Source organism: Cloeon dipterum, chromosome 4 (genome assembly GCF_949628265.1).
Source record: "Cloeon dipterum chromosome 4, ieCloDipt1.1, whole genome shotgun sequence".
Lineage (NCBI taxonomy): Eukaryota > Metazoa > Arthropoda > Insecta > Ephemeroptera > Baetidae > Cloeon > Cloeon dipterum.
Window position 1 is genome coordinate 3,152,482 of NC_088789.1, and position 16,600 is coordinate 3,169,081.

Below are 16,600 nucleotides of genomic sequence, written 5' to 3' on the forward strand. Positions count from 1 at the left end.
GATTACACTTTTGGCGCGAGAGAGGCAGCTGCACCAACATGAGCATGATCTTTAAAACATCTAAAAATAATTAAATTCACAATTGGTAACCCTGTCAGTTTAAAATAAAATCTGTGAGTTAGGAAGGAAATATTCTATAAATTGGATAAATTATTTATATTGCAACCGACTGAGAGAAGGATAATAACCAATTTTTGTCGAACTTTAAATTTTGTTAGGTTGACAGCGATGACTTCAAAATGGTTCAAACGATTGCCACTGAGCTGGACTGGCGCCAGTTATTATTTTGATTTGAAACACATGGTGTGTGTGTGTTTTTGTTTTACAAACACAACATCCCTAGCTTTGTATGCACGTGTGTTCAGTTTATGCAAAGCAAAGACAAGTCGTATTTATAAATCACATCTTCTCAGATATTGTTTTTAGTGCGTGTTCCTAAAACTGGTATTTACTTTCCTTATAATTCATTTATGAGCTTAAAACGCTTTTATGTTAGCTATGTATGACATATGTACTGAAATAAAAATAAAATCGTTCGCTCACATTCACACTTCTCCATTATTAAAACTTAAAGATTAAGAGAGAGTAAGGACTGTCCTTTAACAAGGAGCGCTCTTTTCGGCAAAGGAGTGTGTGCGAACGAAAGTTGTGAATTTTCCACAAATTTAACACAAATTATGTATTATTTCAGGTTCAACACCATGATTTCCACAGTGCTTAACAGCTCAACCTCGATTTTCAAACTAGCTGAAGACTTTGTGCAAAGTCGAAAAAATGCGAATAATTTGGCACTGCTGGTTGAGTTCCTTGCTAGCAAGAGCAATGTAAACAGCAAGCTCACCAACTGCAGTATTCTCGCTCTGCAAACCATTTTTACTCACGCTTTGGCTGAAAGGAATAGACGACGTGGAGAGGATTGTGGTCAGTTGATGCACCTTAATGTTAAAATTGTGAATTCGAAATTTTTTGGTTTAGGTGATGCTGAAAACAAATATCAAGAATGGATATTTTCAAAGTATGAAGAGGCCATTCCTCTTCTCCTGAATGTCCTGAAAGGCACAAAACACCCTTACTCCGTTAGAGAACAAGCTATGGTCACTTACGTGAACTTGATCAAATTGGAGAGTCTCTACGTTAACAAACCTGACTCGAAGGATGTTTTCTGTCTACCAAAGTTGAAATATTACGTAAGCCGTGAAATCGTTTTTGTGCGAGTGATGATTACAAAAATGTTTGCAGAACTTGTTGAAGACAGTGGTGTCAAGCAAGAAGGCTGAGTCGCGAAAGTCGAAAGTGCAGACAAAACTTTTGAACCGTTTGTCTGAATTCACTGCTCTGCACGATGTAGCTCTGCAAACATGGGTGTCCTGTGTTACATTGACAAAATGTGACAAGAAAGTGCCAACTGAAACAAAAATTAGCAACATATTGCAGCTGCTCAAAACAACCGTAATATTTTAACTATTTTAAAATACTTCTTGCTAAATATAAAGAAATCTGCAGGCAATTCCATCATTGAATGCGCGAGACAAGAATCCAGATCAGTTGATTTTCCCAAACAGAGGTGAGATAGAAATTCAGGAATCGTGTTCTCTCAACTCGCCTTTGCCCCTTCAAATTCCAGCTAAAAAGATACCAAGAAAATTCTTTAGCAAGAAACTTCCTCACGCCATCGACGGGGTTTGGGACAATATTAAAAAATGGCATCATACTGAAAGCACTCTGCACGAAACCCTGTTGCTGCTCATTGAAAAAATAATGGACAACCTGTCTCAACCCAAGATGCTGACAGATTTTCTCATGACCTCTCTGAACTATGGTAAACCAATTGCGTTGCGCTGCTCATTCTTATTTTTCCTACCAACAACCTTTTTCAGGTGGAGCATTGAGCCTCTTGTCCCTCCAAGGAATTTTCAACCTCATCCAAAAACACAACATGTACAGACTCGAGTAACATATTTTTTTCTTAACCTGATTTGATATTTTCAGAGAGTACCCTGATGTGTATTCTAAGCTCTACTCGCTCTTCACGCCAGACATTCTGAGGACCAAATACAAGCAGAGGCTGTTTTTCCTCTCTGATTTATTTCTTTCCTCGACGTAAGTTGTATCTTTCTTGAGGTCATAATTATATTGAAGCATATTTTCCCGTTTAGTCACATCCCTGAATCCCTGGTTGCTGCCTTTGCTAAGCGCCTGAGCCGCTTGGCTCTGACTGCGTCGACAACTGATGCCCTTATCATCATTCGCTTTGTTGGAAACTTGCTGATCCGTCACAAGAGCGTTCAGAAAATGATCCACAACCCTGAAGGAGGATATGGTATTAGATTCGCTTCCTTGTCTTTGACTCAAACTGACTAAAACATGTAAAACAGTTGATTGCGATCCATATGTTGAGGACGAGGCTGACCCTTGCAATAGTAAGGCGATTCACTCCTGTCTTTGGGAGCTGAAGAGCCTGCAAAACCACCTGGTGCCTGGTGTCGCGATTGCTGCGCGTTTCATTGACGATAAATTGCCTACCGTTGAGTGGGACTTGGCTGACGTGCTTGAGACAAAATACTGCGAAGTAAGAAGCAACGTTCAATTATAAGGGTTGACTTCCATGCTATTTTTTTTCTTTTCAAGGTATTTGAAAAGGAAATGAACAAGAAGGCCAAAGAGATAACGCTCAACTTCATTCCACCCACCAATGAAGTTCTTGAAAAATTGAAGAGGACGTTTTAAACTGATAATACACTGCTCACAGTTGAAATTTCCGAAATATTTTTCAAGTGGATTCTTAATAATTTAAGCATAAATTTGAAAATTATTGAATATAAATATATTAATTAAATTAAAGTCGGTTAAGGACCACAAGAAGATTTTAAAGCAAATTCCTGTGTGTTTAATTCAAAATGTAGAGATGGCGCTGCAGTCAGTTGTATGATAAGCCTTCAGTTTGTTGTCGTAGGTGGCTAGTCCATGTTGGCACAAAGCTGGGCAGCCCACTAAAGTGAAACTGTCCCTGTTAATGTGTTATGCTCTGATATTCTAAGCAACCAGGAAGGACAACAACCTTAACCATGGCTGACGTTGAAATAAATGTTTCTGGTGAGATGGATGTGCCACCTGAGGGAGCAGTCAGCCAACCTATGTCAATCAAAAGGTAAATAATAAAATTGATTGCAATACAAATAGAAGCAAAGAATTATGTTTTTTGCGTTACAGTTTGATGCAGTTTCCTAATAAACTCACTGTGCCTACTGTGACGGAGTGGATTTCCCAGAGGAGGCAGAATGTGCGCCCTTGGACAACCTTCTGCAGCACATCAAGGTTCAAAACGCCAGCTACCATACCCAGATTGACCAGGAGATTGGTTAAAAACATTGAATACTTCCAGAGCAATTACCTCTTCGTTTTTATTGGACTTGTGATATTCTGCCTGTAAGCCTTGTCACATTTAAAATTGCACTCTTTCAATAATTGTTGGTCTTTTTAGGCTGACATCGCCTCTTCTCTTGATAGTAGTAGCGGCCTCGTTAGGCGCTTGCTACATCGTTTCCCTCAAGAACGAGGAAAGGAAACTCCAAGTGCTTGGAAAAGAACTCTCTTTGTTCCAACAATACTTGATCGTTGGAGTTTTCTCCATACCGCTTTTCATTTGGGCTGGAGCCCAGGCTGCAGTCTTCTGGGTCATAGGTACGTCACAAAAGTTGCAATAAATGTAACACAGCTAAACAAAATTAAGGCAACGTAGTCTCAAAGGGTAACAAATATTATTGTCATAATTTTATAACATTGAGCAGTTCGTTTTTGTTTACTTGTTTACTACTTGTATATATGATGCATAATATTTTTTCTTATCTCTCTTTGCAGGCGCTTCTGTCCTAACTATTTCTCTACACGCTGCTTTCTACAACATTGAATCACTGCTTAGTCCTGAAGAGGAGTTTGACCTTGTTTTGCAGCAAGTTTGATTGAGTGAAAATTGACTTTTTCGGTGGTTTTTAACAAGTGCAAAAGAGTTGGTTATTTCATGCCGATCCGTTTATATTTATTATTATGGATAATAGTTTGAATAAAAAATCAGTAATTCTCTACAATCGGGGTCATTTTTGAGGAAGTGCGAGTTTTATTAAGTCGATATCATATTTTTATTAAGTAAAAGTTATGATTTTATATAGATCTACAACATTAAGCATTTCAGCTCAGCAACTATTATGCTGAATGGCTTCAATAATATTTGCTTTGGTATTTTATTTTTAATACATTTTTTATTAAAGGCGATTTTTAATTTGCAAAAGGGTGTTATTTTCTGTCTTTCTTCAGAGGTGAACATTTAGACAATTATTCAGCTCACGTTGGCAACACTGGCTGGTGTTGTTTTCTTCAGAAAGCATGCTTATGCTTAACATTGCCCCCATGTGATGTGGTCAAAGAGATCAAGAAATTAAAAATTAACTGTTACAATAGTGTTATTTTACGAGTGGGTTGACAGGTAATGGATAGCAAGATCTATGTGTTCCTTATTTACTTACAAATCTTAATTGCAGGACGAGGCAAAATGCATTCCGTGTGCATGAGGCTCATGATCAAGCAAAGCAGCGCTTTGCGAGCTGCTGCAAAACTTAGTTCTTCTGTTTTAATGGGCGCCCAACCAAAGTCCTGGCAGCTTTGCCACAAGAGCAAATCTAATGTCTTCAGTTTCACCCAGAGAATGTGCAGCTCTTCTTCAGCCACACAGCCACAAATTGAAGAGAGTGAGGATGAAGATCCAGCGGCGGCGGCAGCAGAAAATGAAAATGTTGGCACCAGTAAAGTGATTTACTATACTCCTGCAGAAATATACGAAAACCCGTCCTTGCTGACACTTATCACAAATGGGGATCCAGAAGCTGAGAAGACCTTGCGAATTTTGTGCCTGGAGCTCGACGTTTTTAGACAATCCGGCAGAGATGTGCCAGACAGCTTAAGCGTGGAGAGTTGGAAGGACCTGCTGCAAATGTCGTCTGTGCACAAGAGAACCAAATTTTACAGGTTCCTCTTCATCAAATCGTGCATCAAAGCCAAAGAAAAGGAAAAGCGAAAGAGGAAATCCGAGGAATATCTAGCTTATTTGGAGCAGAAGAAGGAAAATGCCGACGCCGACAGCGGTCACCTGAAGTATGGTCTTATGAACAATGGAATTTTACTGAGGATATACGAAAGCACCATAACGGAATACAACAACTACCGTCTAATCAGGTGCATGGAGATGCAGGAGCAGAAGTTATTCATCGATTGCGGCTTTGAACAAAACATGTCGCAGCTTGAGATCAGCAGCTTCTCCAAACAGCTGATGATCGCGTTTCGGGACAACAGGGCGCACGACCAGCCGTTCGACTTGCATTTGTGTAACGCACGCCCAGAAGATAGAACCTTGCAGGACATGCAGAAAAGCATGCCGACTCTATTCAACAAGACTTTCCCGCTGAACATAACAGAGAAAAATTACACAGACGTGGTGCCAAAGAAGAACATTGTGTACTTGACGCCGCACTGCCGAGAAGTGATGGACGAGTTTGATCACGATGCTAACTACATTATCGGTGGAATCGTGGACAGGTCGAATCAAGAGCCTCTTTCTCTGGCCAAGGCGAAGAAAGAGGGACTGCGCATGGCCAAGCTTCCTTTAGACCAATACTTGAATTGGGGACAAAGTGGTTCGAAAAGCTTGACAATCAACCAGGTGGTATGCATATTGCTGGATTTGAGGATGACAGGTGACTGGGAATACGCGCTCAGGCATGTGCCGAGAAGGAAGTTGAGGACTGATGAAGAGTTTTTGAGGTCTACTTCGAAATTCTCCAAACATCGTAATCCATTTGCCAGTTGGGATGAACGAGGGGGCAACCGGTTTAAACGGTAGAGGAGTAGCAAGCTTGTATCTTCTTTAGTTAAGAAAAAATAAACTTATCTTGATAATACAAATTTCTGCTGAAGTAATTAGTTGACTGTTATGTTCCTCAAGTAAAAATATATTAATACTCAATGATATGATGAATCTTAAAATAGTTCTTCAAAGTTGATTTTTAGTAGTTTATCTCAATTGTGAAAATAAATTTTGAACACTGGCACAGTTTTACAAGTGATAACGCGTTGCATAAGTTTGAAAAAGTCGTTTTTAAAAATCTGAATTTTTGTTTAATATAAGAGTAGAATAACAAAAAAATCATAATGAACCTTTAAATTGCGATTCTTTATATTTGTCTTTTACAATGAGTGCATAGCATATCGGCACCGTTTAATCGTGAATCATTGTTTTAACCTATAAAAGTTTGGGTGGGAAATAATGATGTCCATGGAAAAGCGGAAGTTCGCAAGTTTTGCGACAGCTACGCGCACTCCTGGCTGTTAGTGTGGCTGACATCAGCCACAGATGAAAAATGACTGCGAGCGAGCAAAATCAGAGAGTCGATTTTTAACGTTACGAAAAGGGCATAGAAGAAATGAATTTCCAGAAATGTGTTGTTTTAGTCAACCTGACACTCCTGGGTGCAATAGTGGTAAATTTTCTACAGGAATTTTATTTTATTTTAATGGGTGATAAACACCCAATTGTATTCATAGGTATGGATTCATTGTGCTCCAGTCAGCAAAAGGACCAACAGAAATGAAATCGTCATAAAAAGTGAGTGAGATGAAATAAGTCACTTGTGTTGTCACTTTAACTTAATCTCGGCTTTGGATAACAATAATTTTTTCTTCATTAGTATCAAAACAATCAGGTGTTATAAAAATATCAAGACCATCTCAGCAAATAAAACACCAGAGGCGTCAGAAAATAATTCGATGCTGCGGGAAATTGAGCTGCACCTCTGGTGGAAAGTCTAAGAATGCTACTAGAAAGACCACAAAAATTGATAATGTAAATATAATTATCATATATACCTTAATTTCTATCTCACTGGAATCGACTGGAACGGTAGTCAAGTGACAAAATATTATTAGTATTGAATGGAGAACGGATTTTATTATTATTATTAAAAACAAATAATTTAATATATAAATAAATATTGGCATCATTCTCAGAATTGGTGGGCGGGAGATGAAATTAAAATAATTCAAACTATCTTTCAAAAAACTCGAGTTTTGTAACCTATTGTTTAATATTTTAGAATTTTTTTTACGTGGGTTGTAAATCTCGTTATAATATATTTTTTAAGTCTGAATTTTTTGTTCAACTCAATTCTGGCAGGCGTCAAGCAAAGTTATCATGCAAACGGACACCACCGCAATGGCCGAAGGGGGTAATACTGACCCAGCAGGCGAAGTTAGTACTGAAGATCCAATGGCCGAGACCGCTGCACCAGAGGACGCTGCTGCTACAGATAGCCCTGTTGCTCCCGGCTCAAGCTGCACCTCAGAGCCAGCTACCATGCCTCCAGGAATGGCCATTCCTCCAGGATTTGCTTTGCCTTTTCCAATGCCACCAGGTATAGTAATGACTGTACCTCCTGGAATGACTTGGCCACCAGGAATGGGACCTACCTGTCCACCAGTAGACTCAGGTACAGTAAAATTTTACTGTCTCCATTTTTAAAATTGATATAGGGTTTTCGCATATTTATACCACAGCAACTTCAATTAAATTGAACGATAATCATGAAACTGTTTAAAATATATATTAAACTCAACTAATTCAGAAAGAGATTTTAAAAGAAAATTGCGTCACCTAACAATAATATATAGAAAGAGCTTTTAAAATGTTTTTTTCTAAAATGTAAAAGTATAAAAACTGCATGGTAAATTTTTACCGTATTTTTAAACTCAAAACTATTAAGCCGTTGGGTCGCATTGTTGAACGCATGCATGTGCGATATTTGAGGGTCGAGTTTGGGCTGATTTGGGCCTACATTTGACTCTCTCGCATTGCAATTGACGAGTCCATTTGGATTGGAGAGGATTGCGGCGGAAGCTATCCGATACATTGCTACTTGCTGGTTTTCCCCTTTCCAGCATGCGTGAATTAATTTTATGGGAAGAATGTCTATAAAAGACATCGGTGCGAGCTGGTCCTTGGGCTTCCTCCAATTTATAATTTTATTCGTTTGCGATGTTGTTGGACGCGGAATGTTCGTGAGTTGTTCGCTAATATCAGGGACTCGAAAGAGGTGAGAACCGATAAAAAAAACTTTAGGTTTATCAGAAAAGCCCAATCAAAAATAAAATTCTATAAATTTGTATTGGAGCCTGATATAATATTTAAATATTGTTGGAAGAACCTGCATTATATAAAAAAACGGTTTTCACTGTATATAGGAGTTGCCAGATTCGTAATAAACGGCAAATTAAATTTTTCCTATTCCATGAAGAAAGACATGTATATAGTCTCAAAGATTATTTAAATGTCAGAGATGCTCTTAAATGTATTCTCTAATTGCGTTTTTAAGAAAAGCAATAGTTTAAAATTTGGATAAAACACAATCTAATTTTTCGCACAGGTGGCTCAGGGGGCGAAGGTGCTGTCGACTCTACAGTTGATTCAGGGGGAGCAGGAGGTGCAGAAGCAGGAGCAGGAGGAGGAGGAGGAGGAGGAGGAGGGATTGTGGGTGACACGACACCATCCAGTGGGCTTTCAGGTGGAGGTGGCGGGTCACAGAGCTGCTCTTCGGAGCCACCAACCATTCCTCCAGGTGTGACCATCCCTGCTGGCGCGACCTTACCAGGCGGCTTCCCCGTCCCTCCTGGCATGACATTCCCGCCGGGAGCGACCTGGCCGCCAGGAATGGGTCCCACGTGCCCACCAGACGGCGGTGCGGCCCCAGCGGACCCCGGTGTTGGTGGAGGGGCCACGACCCCGATGCCGGACAGCACGCAAGCGGCGGCAACGACGACAGCGGCGCCGACAGCGTCGACGAGGGCTCCGGCAGTCGCCAGTTGCAGCAGCGAGCCGGCGACGATGCCCCCGGGCGGCACGTTCCCACCGAGTATCCCTGGTATTCCTCCGGGAATGTTGGTTCCGCCTGGAGTCACCTACCCTCCTGGAATGGAGCCGACCTGCCCACCAGTCGCCGACCCCCCGACGACGACTTCAACAAAGGCACCGTGTGAACCTGCGACGGTCGGACCCGGAATGACGTTTCCACCCGGAGCAACACTGATGCCGGGAGTGCCCGTCCCACAAGGAATGACTATGCCACCTTCTTTGACTTTCCCGCCAGGGATGGGACCAACTTGCCCCCCGTAATCAGTGCACATTTATTCGGTTTTGCAATAAAGAAAGGTTGTAATTTTATGTGAAATAAATTTGTTCGGCGTTTCTTTATTAAAATAAAATTTTAATTTTATTCCAATAACTGAATCACTTACATGAAACTAAAAAATTACAACTGGAAGTAAGGTGTTGAAATTTACAGAAACTAATTTGATGAAAACATATTTTTTGATTGAATTTTTATTTTTATCAGTGATCAGGGAAAATAAAAATAAAACAAAAATCTGATACATCGTTAGTAAAAATTTCCATTGTGATAGTTCAGAAAATTTTCATTTTATTTCTTCTATTAAAGTTCATTTCCGTGCTTGCTGGAAATGTCCCGAAAGTTAACCGAATATTTCAGATTTTAAAAATTGTGTTTTGCGTGAGAATAGAAGTGTCACTGCAAGTGTATTGGGGTGCAAGAGAAGCTTGCGACTACACAGTCCCCTCACAATCAGGCATAAAAATTAATTTAATAATTAATTCCACTCATTCCACTAAGTTTGATTGCGATTAGAAATTTTTCATTATTGTAAAATTGTTTGAAGTTGGAGCTTCAAATGTACACTCTGAGCTCTTAAAAATAATTTCATTTTAATTTTAATTTTCACGTGATCGTAATTAATGCTAGTTTGGATGTTGTTGGGCAAAGAAATTAATAAGTTACATCGGGCACTAATTTATTATTATAAAATTAATCTCAACAAACGAAACAATCTACCAACCAGATCATGCGTAAGAAAAAGCTGAATTCTAATTACATATACTCACGCAACAGTAAATATTTGCTGAAACTCGCTCAAACAGTGTTGTGCAATCTCGTCAGCGCTGAACTTCCTGGCGATGGAATCGCGGCCGTGCTGCGTGCACTCGGCGTACCAAGAATTAGCGGTTACTTATTGCATCGGCAAAAAAGCGAATCAAAGCACTCGCTCGTCTAGTTAAACTTGTTAATTTAATGACCCTATTTGTTATTGTCTTCGCCGTCGTGAACGGAGCAGTCGCCGTCGATTTTTTGCCCTGCTTTGTTACAAGTGCAACATTCGCTTCCTAACAAAGAGATACATATCATGTATGAGATTTGTAATGACTAAATCATACGAAACTCATGTTTTATTTAAGCTGCACGGCTCAATTAAATGGATGCTCAGATGGTGTTAAATAGATTTGATTAAAAAATATTTAATTCAATAGATGCCGCAAGAAGCGAGTTATTTCATGCAGATTATATTCGCTTTGTATTGATATTAGACTGGTCTTGCCGCGACTCATGAATATAATTTACTGCAAGGACAACTAACGGACGGCCGCAAAGATGCAACAAGTATGTCACTTGCGCGACTGCTGCCTCCGTGCATCGCAACTAGTTTTTTGCATATATTACGTCGGTCGCGTATTGAGTGAATCACGGAATCGAATTTGAAAAAAAACTAAATAGAGATTCGATTTTTTATAAGCTCCCACAGCATTCGCACCTAATGGACTGTGATATTACTTTCAATTTTCTCGCGACGAAAATCTCAACGCGCACTCTGCAGCGACTAGGAGGCATTCAACCCTGCGATGGACAGCCGGCGTCTGCTCTTTTGAGAAGAAAAATCCAAGGTCTGCTCTGCTTTTGGTCAGCCACAATGCATCTCTGTCAGTGTTTTATTTTGAGAGCAAAAAAGTTGTCGTACGCGAATTAAAGGCGGAGGCAGCAATAAGGTAGCCGCTCGATCAGGCCCTTTATCCCCCCTTTCAGGGATGGCACATTATTATTAGGCAGACACAATGGTCACCGCGAATTCAGTTACACAGCGCATCTCTCCACGCTCGGCTCGGCTCGGCGCGCTTCACTGAAAGACACAGCCTCCTCGCCACACAGAGGTAAGCTTATTGGTTTCATTCCAAGTCGACTTCGAAGCACACCATACAGATAATTTTGCTTTCAATGTATGTACGCAACATCATATTATTCTCATATGATCCTATTAAGGCAAATCATAGATCATTTTCTTTTATTCCAGGTTATCAACATGCATTTCCACGCTGTAGCTATTATACTGGCAGCTTTGTTGGCACCGGTCATCGCAAGTAAGTAAAATTTTTGTTCAAATTTTAATTTTTAACTCTGCTTTGTCTTGAAATATCAATTTTTAAATTATTATTTATTCTTTTCGTAGTATAGTTAGATTCTTTTACTAATGAGAGGTGTACAAGTTCAATTTTTTTTTTAAATTCTAGGGCTTGATCAGTTACCGTGTGAAAATGAATAGGATTATATCGCGAAAGGTGATTATTGTAAGCGAGAGGAATCACGCTTGGTTAGTTTTGCCTTTTGCTGTTTATTGGTTCATCTTCCATTATGTTGGCCGGTGCACCACCACGCCCGTGGCAATGAATCACTCTCGCGTTCCCTGCACCAAAACGTGCGCTTGGACAATCTGCGCACCAACGTGACATTTACAAATTACAAATTACATTATTTGCAACAAGATATGCGCAGTTCCATTCATCAAGCTGTTTGGCCACGAGTGTGTTTGCTTTTTAATGCGTGATCACTTTTATACTTTTTTCCAAAACGCGTGTTTTTGATAACACACAAGGACAATAAATATCTGCTTTCCATGCAACAATATATTTTTTCAAAACATGATTTCCCTTTTTTACTCTACGAGTGGAACTTCAATTGAGTTTGCTAGACAATGTGTTTTACGTGGATTTTAATGAATTAGCCAAAAATTTACCTTTTTAAAATTAAAGCCACAATTCAAACGTTCTCCAATTTTTTTTCTCTCAAGTTTCGCTCCAGTTATTTTCTTCAAGGTTTGAAAAAATATTTAATTATAGCTCTTTGTTTTTGTAGAGCCCTTTGAACACGATGATGTTGAAGAGATGACGGTTAAAATTTATGGAAACGACTGTGAAGTAAATGGAAAAGTTTACCCAAAAGAGGAACATTTCCATCCGCAAGACAACCCTTGCAAGTACTGCATATGCGTGAATGGAGCGATCGAGTGCGACACTATTCAATGCGACTGGCTCTCAGATTGCACACCAGTATACGAGGAAAAATCCTGCTGTCCTAAATTCGTAAATTGTTCAACGGGTAAGTGAACAGCAATATTCAAAACTTATTTAACGGCAAGTGTACTAAAATTTATTTTAATTTCAGCTATTGCTGAGAGCTTTGAAGAACCTCTTCCGCAAAACGAGAGGCTCATCGTGACCGACGAGGAAGAGGAAATTAACCCTCCAGTGGTCCAGGTGGAGCATTTGGACCTTATTTCGACGCTTTCAGTTAATCCGGGCGCAGGCACGACTGTCGTCGAAGAATTCACGAAGGACAGCGCCGTGGTGACCGAATCTTCGGTGGAGGCACCGATAGAAGCGACCCCGGAGGAGCTGGAGTTGAGCATGGACGAACCCGAGGCGATGGAAAGCAGAACCGACGAGGTGCTGACCGCCACTGACCGGGTTCCGATTAAACTCAGGGAGGGGGACTTTGAGAATTTCGCGACCACCATCAGTCCCAGCGACTTTTTCGAGTCAAGAGAGGCCGGCGATGAAATACTGCAGGAGGTTAAGCAGGACGACAGTGACGAGAGATTCGAAATCAGCACCGTCGGGCCTGATTTTGAGGCCGAAGGGCGAGATGAAAGCCCCAACGAAAGGTTGCAGGACGCGACTGTGCCCCCTTCTGATCGGGAACTTGACGAGATCAACGCGACTGAAGACGTAGCTACAGACGCGCCTTCCATGGAAATGAGGGAGGCTGCTGAGGACGCAAGCTGGTCCGTAACTGAATTCGCCGACTACACAAAAGCGCCGTTCGCTGAAAATGAAATTCAGGCCGAGCTGAGAAACACCGATGACATCGAGCTGGTTACGAGTTTCACATCCACTACAACGGAAAACGCTTTTACGACCACGACCGGAAATTTTGAGAGCATTGTTTCAACTACAACAGCAGCCCATGATGACAGTTTGGACGTCACGACAAAATTCACACCTGTGCCTGACGTGATCGTGGGCAAAATCGTGGATGACACAGAGGCGAAGGTGACCGAGCTGAACGCAGAGGTGCTGGTCGAGGAGACTCCGTCGGCACAGAAAACCTCAGAAGCGGTGGTCGTTACCACCACCTCGGATCCGGATTTGGTCGAGACGGTCTCCCTCGCACACTCCGAAAGCTCAGGAGCGGCCAGCGCCGAGATCCAGATCGAGGAGAAAAAGAAAAACTCGAGCGCAGAGCTGAAGATCTTCCAGGTGTTGTACTCGACGGACGAGGACAAACAGCTCGAGACGAGCAGGAGCGCCGACGCGGCCATGTTCTTCCTGCCGCAGCTGCCGCGGCCGCTGGCCTCCCCACCGGCCTCAGCCCTCAGTCCCAGCGACTGGAAAGCGAACGCCTTTGAGGAAACCAAGGAGGAAATCATGGCTGGACTGTGGCACGAGGCCCTCGACATCCTCACTGGAGGCCGTTCGGCGGCGAGGTCGCAGGCTCGCAAGGCACACAATTCAAAGTTTCACAGAAATTGAAATTCGGTCCAACTTTTCTCATTCCTATTAAAATGTGCTCAGAGAATTTCTAATTGGTAAAGACCGGGTTTGCGATGATTTATACTGTTTTTAAATGAAAAATATGTACTTTGTAGTTTTCTCCATTCTGTGATCCTTTTTATTGTTACTTAAATAGTCTTTTTAAAGCATTTTAGCCAATCAATGCTCGCACTGTTAACTTAATGATCCAGTGTTTCACATAATTGCATCAAAACAAACAGGCTTTCGCTTTTATTTATCAACGCAGATGCTTTATGTTTGCAAATTTTACTGCTGCTTTACTGCTGGTTAAATAATTGCTCTCAAATAAATGCGAAAACAGCTGCACAGCGAATGACATTAGTCTTATTTATATTGAAACCAACAAAAAATACTTCCAGGAAACTAATTGAATAAATAAAAATGCATGTGGTGAACTTCTGTTTTTTTAATTATTGTAGTTACATAATATCAGATTTAATGACAAAGTATTTTATGTAACATTTTTCCTTGTGAAAATTCAAGTCACTGAAAATTATTCGAACAAGTAGTTGATCGATAAACAATTTATTTGTTCTGCAATATACAATAACTAAAAAAGGACCTTTCTTCAGTAAAGATTCCAATTTTCTCCAAAATATACTGCGCCGACCCCATTTTCTTGGCAGATTTCGATTCCTATCCCGTCGAGATCTATCCAACAGCGTATGCAATCTTTTAGGGAAACTATTTGTTGTGAAATAAAATTAAGATTTCAAACAAGGAGACAGTCCTCGCCATTTGAAAAGCGTATGTTAACTTTGCAGCCACCTTTCTAAAAAATTTACGCTGCTACTTTTAGGTCAATTTCGGCTTGAACTGTATCCTAATAAGGGATGAGTAAAGTTCATGTATTGCCAACAAGGATTTTGCAGTATCAATCCTCTTTAAGCAAAGTAAACTTAATCTAAATATTTTTTCATGGACCTAATAATAAGTTGTAATCTTGCTGACAGTGGATTCAAAAGTTACGATTGCTTTTTCGTGATTTTCTTCAATTTCTCCTATCGCTTGAATATGATTTATTGTTGTTCTAGAAGAAATAGAACACAAAAATTAATAATTAGTAAGAAAGCTTCCAACTTTCTGCATAGCCCTCTTGACAAATTGAAACCAGCCCAGTCCAGAACAATTAGGTTTATTTCGGACATTAAATATGGGAGCTGCAGGGCAAGAAGAGCAGGTCTTGGCATGGTCATAGCCAAGGGCAGTCATCATCCTCGACCACGTTTAGCAGCGGCCAGAGAAAGTGGATGAGATGACGTGCTTTTATTGCTTTCTCTCGCTTGCTTTGAATTAACAGTCGCTAAGCAACACCAAACATTTACATTTGAATTGTTGGCGTGCTACCCGGGAAAATAAAACGTCGCCAAAGTATTCAGAATGTAAATTATTGTTGTTTATTGCTCTTGATTGAAAATATTGATAATAAACAGGAACTGTTCAGAACCGAATTGTTTTAATAAGATACTGATCATGGACACCTTCAAAAATAAGAAATAAAATATAATTGTTGTAACAGATATTTTGGTATAACTAAAAAGAGGCACTCGAAGAACGAGAGAACGCATTTATATTTTTCAAAATTTCAAAGTTTTATAAATTTAACGTTACAAATCTTTAGAAAGCTGAAAAGTAAAATATATAATTTTGTATTAAAGTATTTATTTTATAACTAGTTTAAATCTGGTATTTGTTTAAAGATGTAAAGTTGCAAAATAAATATTATACGTCTGTCTCTCTCGGTTAGGTGCAGGTTTGTTTGTTCTCTAGGTTCTGCGGTTGCCAAATTGGTTACGAGAGGCGGGATGTCACATTAATTCGCGGTGCTGCTCTGAATTTCGTAACGTGTGCTCGCTGGCTGGATATAGTTAAAGGCCAAAATTCTACTTTAAAAAGTCGTTAAGGAGGCAGAGGGAGCAGAACAGAGCAGGGACGAGTCGCTGCCAGCAATTTGCACGGAATGTCGTTGAGGCGGCATGCAAATTAATTGGCGCGCTAATACCACTCGCAATATACACGAACAGCGCGAGAGTATAATAATTATTGCGTGGCTGCGTCGGTATTACTCGCCAAACAATAATAATCTGGCAATAAATGTGCACAGCGCGCCCCCGGGAGATGAATTATTATATCAGAGAGCCCGTGGCACCGACTAAAGCAGCACGCGGCTGAGCTTTAGTAATTTGGGTTGGAAATTCTAGACTGCCAATTGAATATTCATTTGCTCTGCCCCAGGCTTGAGCCGAAATGCTCTCAATTAATAAAGTGACACGGTAAAATATGCAAGGGAAATGATCAATAGGTTTTTATTTTTACTCGGTTTATTTCAAAGATGATTTTGTTATTTTAGGGCTTGAAATTTAATTTAATCAAGATTAAAAAATAAGACTCCCATCAGGCTGACAAGCTTATATAATTCAATGTTCTGTCAGAGAATACATTCAAAAATTATTGGCTTAAAATTTACAACCCCTATATTTGAATAATCAGCGAGATGACGAGAAACACGTGCAAATGGGCGTCAATTTGCGTAATTAAACAAAGCGACTCAGCTGAAATTAGCAGCTCGGTGTGTTCCCCCGAGAGTTGAGCAAGAGAGCTTCTCACGAAAACTAATTTCCAGCACAGGGAAACCTTGCCCGGTGCGCGAGCGTTTCATTAAGAACGCTTAACAAAAAACAAATGTTTGGTTTGCACGCAAAATAAATGAACAAAAGCATCGTCGCGCGGAGCCTTGGAACTAATTGGCACGCAGCGACGCGAGAGCAACATCAGGTATTGTTGATGTTGTGGTTTCGCATTCAATTTGAG

The 16,600-nt window shown here is 40.4% G+C and overlaps 5 protein-coding genes across 8 annotated transcripts; all 5 read left to right on the forward strand.

Moving 5' to 3' along the window:
- The first annotated feature begins 304 nt into the window (after positions 1-304).
- On the forward strand, positions 305-2,875 carry LOC135942689 (nucleolar complex protein 4 homolog B). The gene is made up of 11 exons (XM_065488954.1): positions 305-444; positions 692-921; positions 976-1,187; positions 1,240-1,449; positions 1,504-1,564; positions 1,625-1,819; positions 1,878-1,938; positions 1,990-2,100; positions 2,157-2,320; positions 2,376-2,569; positions 2,629-2,875. The coding sequence occupies exons 2-11, from the start codon at positions 702-704 to the stop codon at positions 2,725-2,727; spliced, it is 1,527 nt and encodes a 508-aa protein (XP_065345026.1). The 5' UTR covers positions 305-444; positions 692-701; the 3' UTR covers positions 2,728-2,875.
- A 48-nt stretch (positions 2,876-2,923) lies between these two features.
- On the forward strand, positions 2,924-4,105 carry LOC135942692 (prenylated Rab acceptor protein 1). The gene is made up of 5 exons (XM_065488960.1): positions 2,924-2,995; positions 3,046-3,148; positions 3,211-3,426; positions 3,482-3,681; positions 3,859-4,105. Exons 2-5 carry the CDS (start codon positions 3,066-3,068, stop codon positions 3,957-3,959), a joined length of 600 nt encoding a protein of 199 aa, XP_065345032.1. The 5' UTR covers positions 2,924-2,995; positions 3,046-3,065; the 3' UTR covers positions 3,960-4,105.
- A 261-nt stretch (positions 4,106-4,366) lies between these two features.
- On the forward strand, positions 4,367-5,959 carry rswl (roswell). The gene is made up of 2 exons (XM_065488955.1): positions 4,367-4,480; positions 4,536-5,959. The coding sequence occupies exon 2, from the start codon at positions 4,547-4,549 to the stop codon at positions 5,888-5,890; it is 1,344 nt and encodes a 447-aa protein (XP_065345027.1). The 5' UTR covers positions 4,367-4,480; positions 4,536-4,546; the 3' UTR covers positions 5,891-5,959.
- A 131-nt stretch (positions 5,960-6,090) lies between these two features.
- On the forward strand, positions 6,091-9,294 carry LOC135942691 (basic proline-rich protein-like). Of its 3 annotated transcripts, none has more exons than XM_065488957.1 (5): positions 6,091-6,527; positions 6,592-6,652; positions 6,735-6,889; positions 7,220-7,532; positions 8,466-9,294. In XM_065488957.1, exons 1-5 carry the CDS (start codon positions 6,471-6,473, stop codon positions 9,209-9,211), a joined length of 1,332 nt encoding a protein of 443 aa, XP_065345029.1. In that variant the 5' UTR covers positions 6,091-6,470; the 3' UTR covers positions 9,212-9,294. The 3 variants fall into 3 exon arrangements, with proteins under 3 accessions (XP_065345029.1, XP_065345031.1, XP_065345030.1); XM_065488959.1 differs by having other exon boundaries at positions 8,475-9,294; XM_065488958.1 differs by having other exon boundaries at positions 6,091-6,524.
- A 1,466-nt stretch (positions 9,295-10,760) lies between these two features.
- LOC135943585 (uncharacterized) lies at positions 10,761-14,102 on the forward strand. 2 transcript variants are annotated; one of them, XM_065490212.1, is made up of 4 exons: positions 10,761-11,092; positions 11,233-11,299; positions 12,072-12,314; positions 12,381-14,102. In XM_065490212.1, the coding sequence occupies exons 2-4, from the start codon at positions 11,242-11,244 to the stop codon at positions 13,745-13,747; spliced, it is 1,668 nt and encodes a 555-aa protein (XP_065346284.1). In that variant the 5' UTR covers positions 10,761-11,092; positions 11,233-11,241; the 3' UTR covers positions 13,748-14,102. The 2 variants fall into 2 exon arrangements, with proteins under 2 accessions (XP_065346284.1, XP_065346285.1); XM_065490213.1 differs by lacking the exon at positions 10,761-11,092 and adding an exon at positions 11,112-11,158.
- The last annotated feature ends 2,498 nt before the right edge of the window (positions 14,103-16,600 follow it).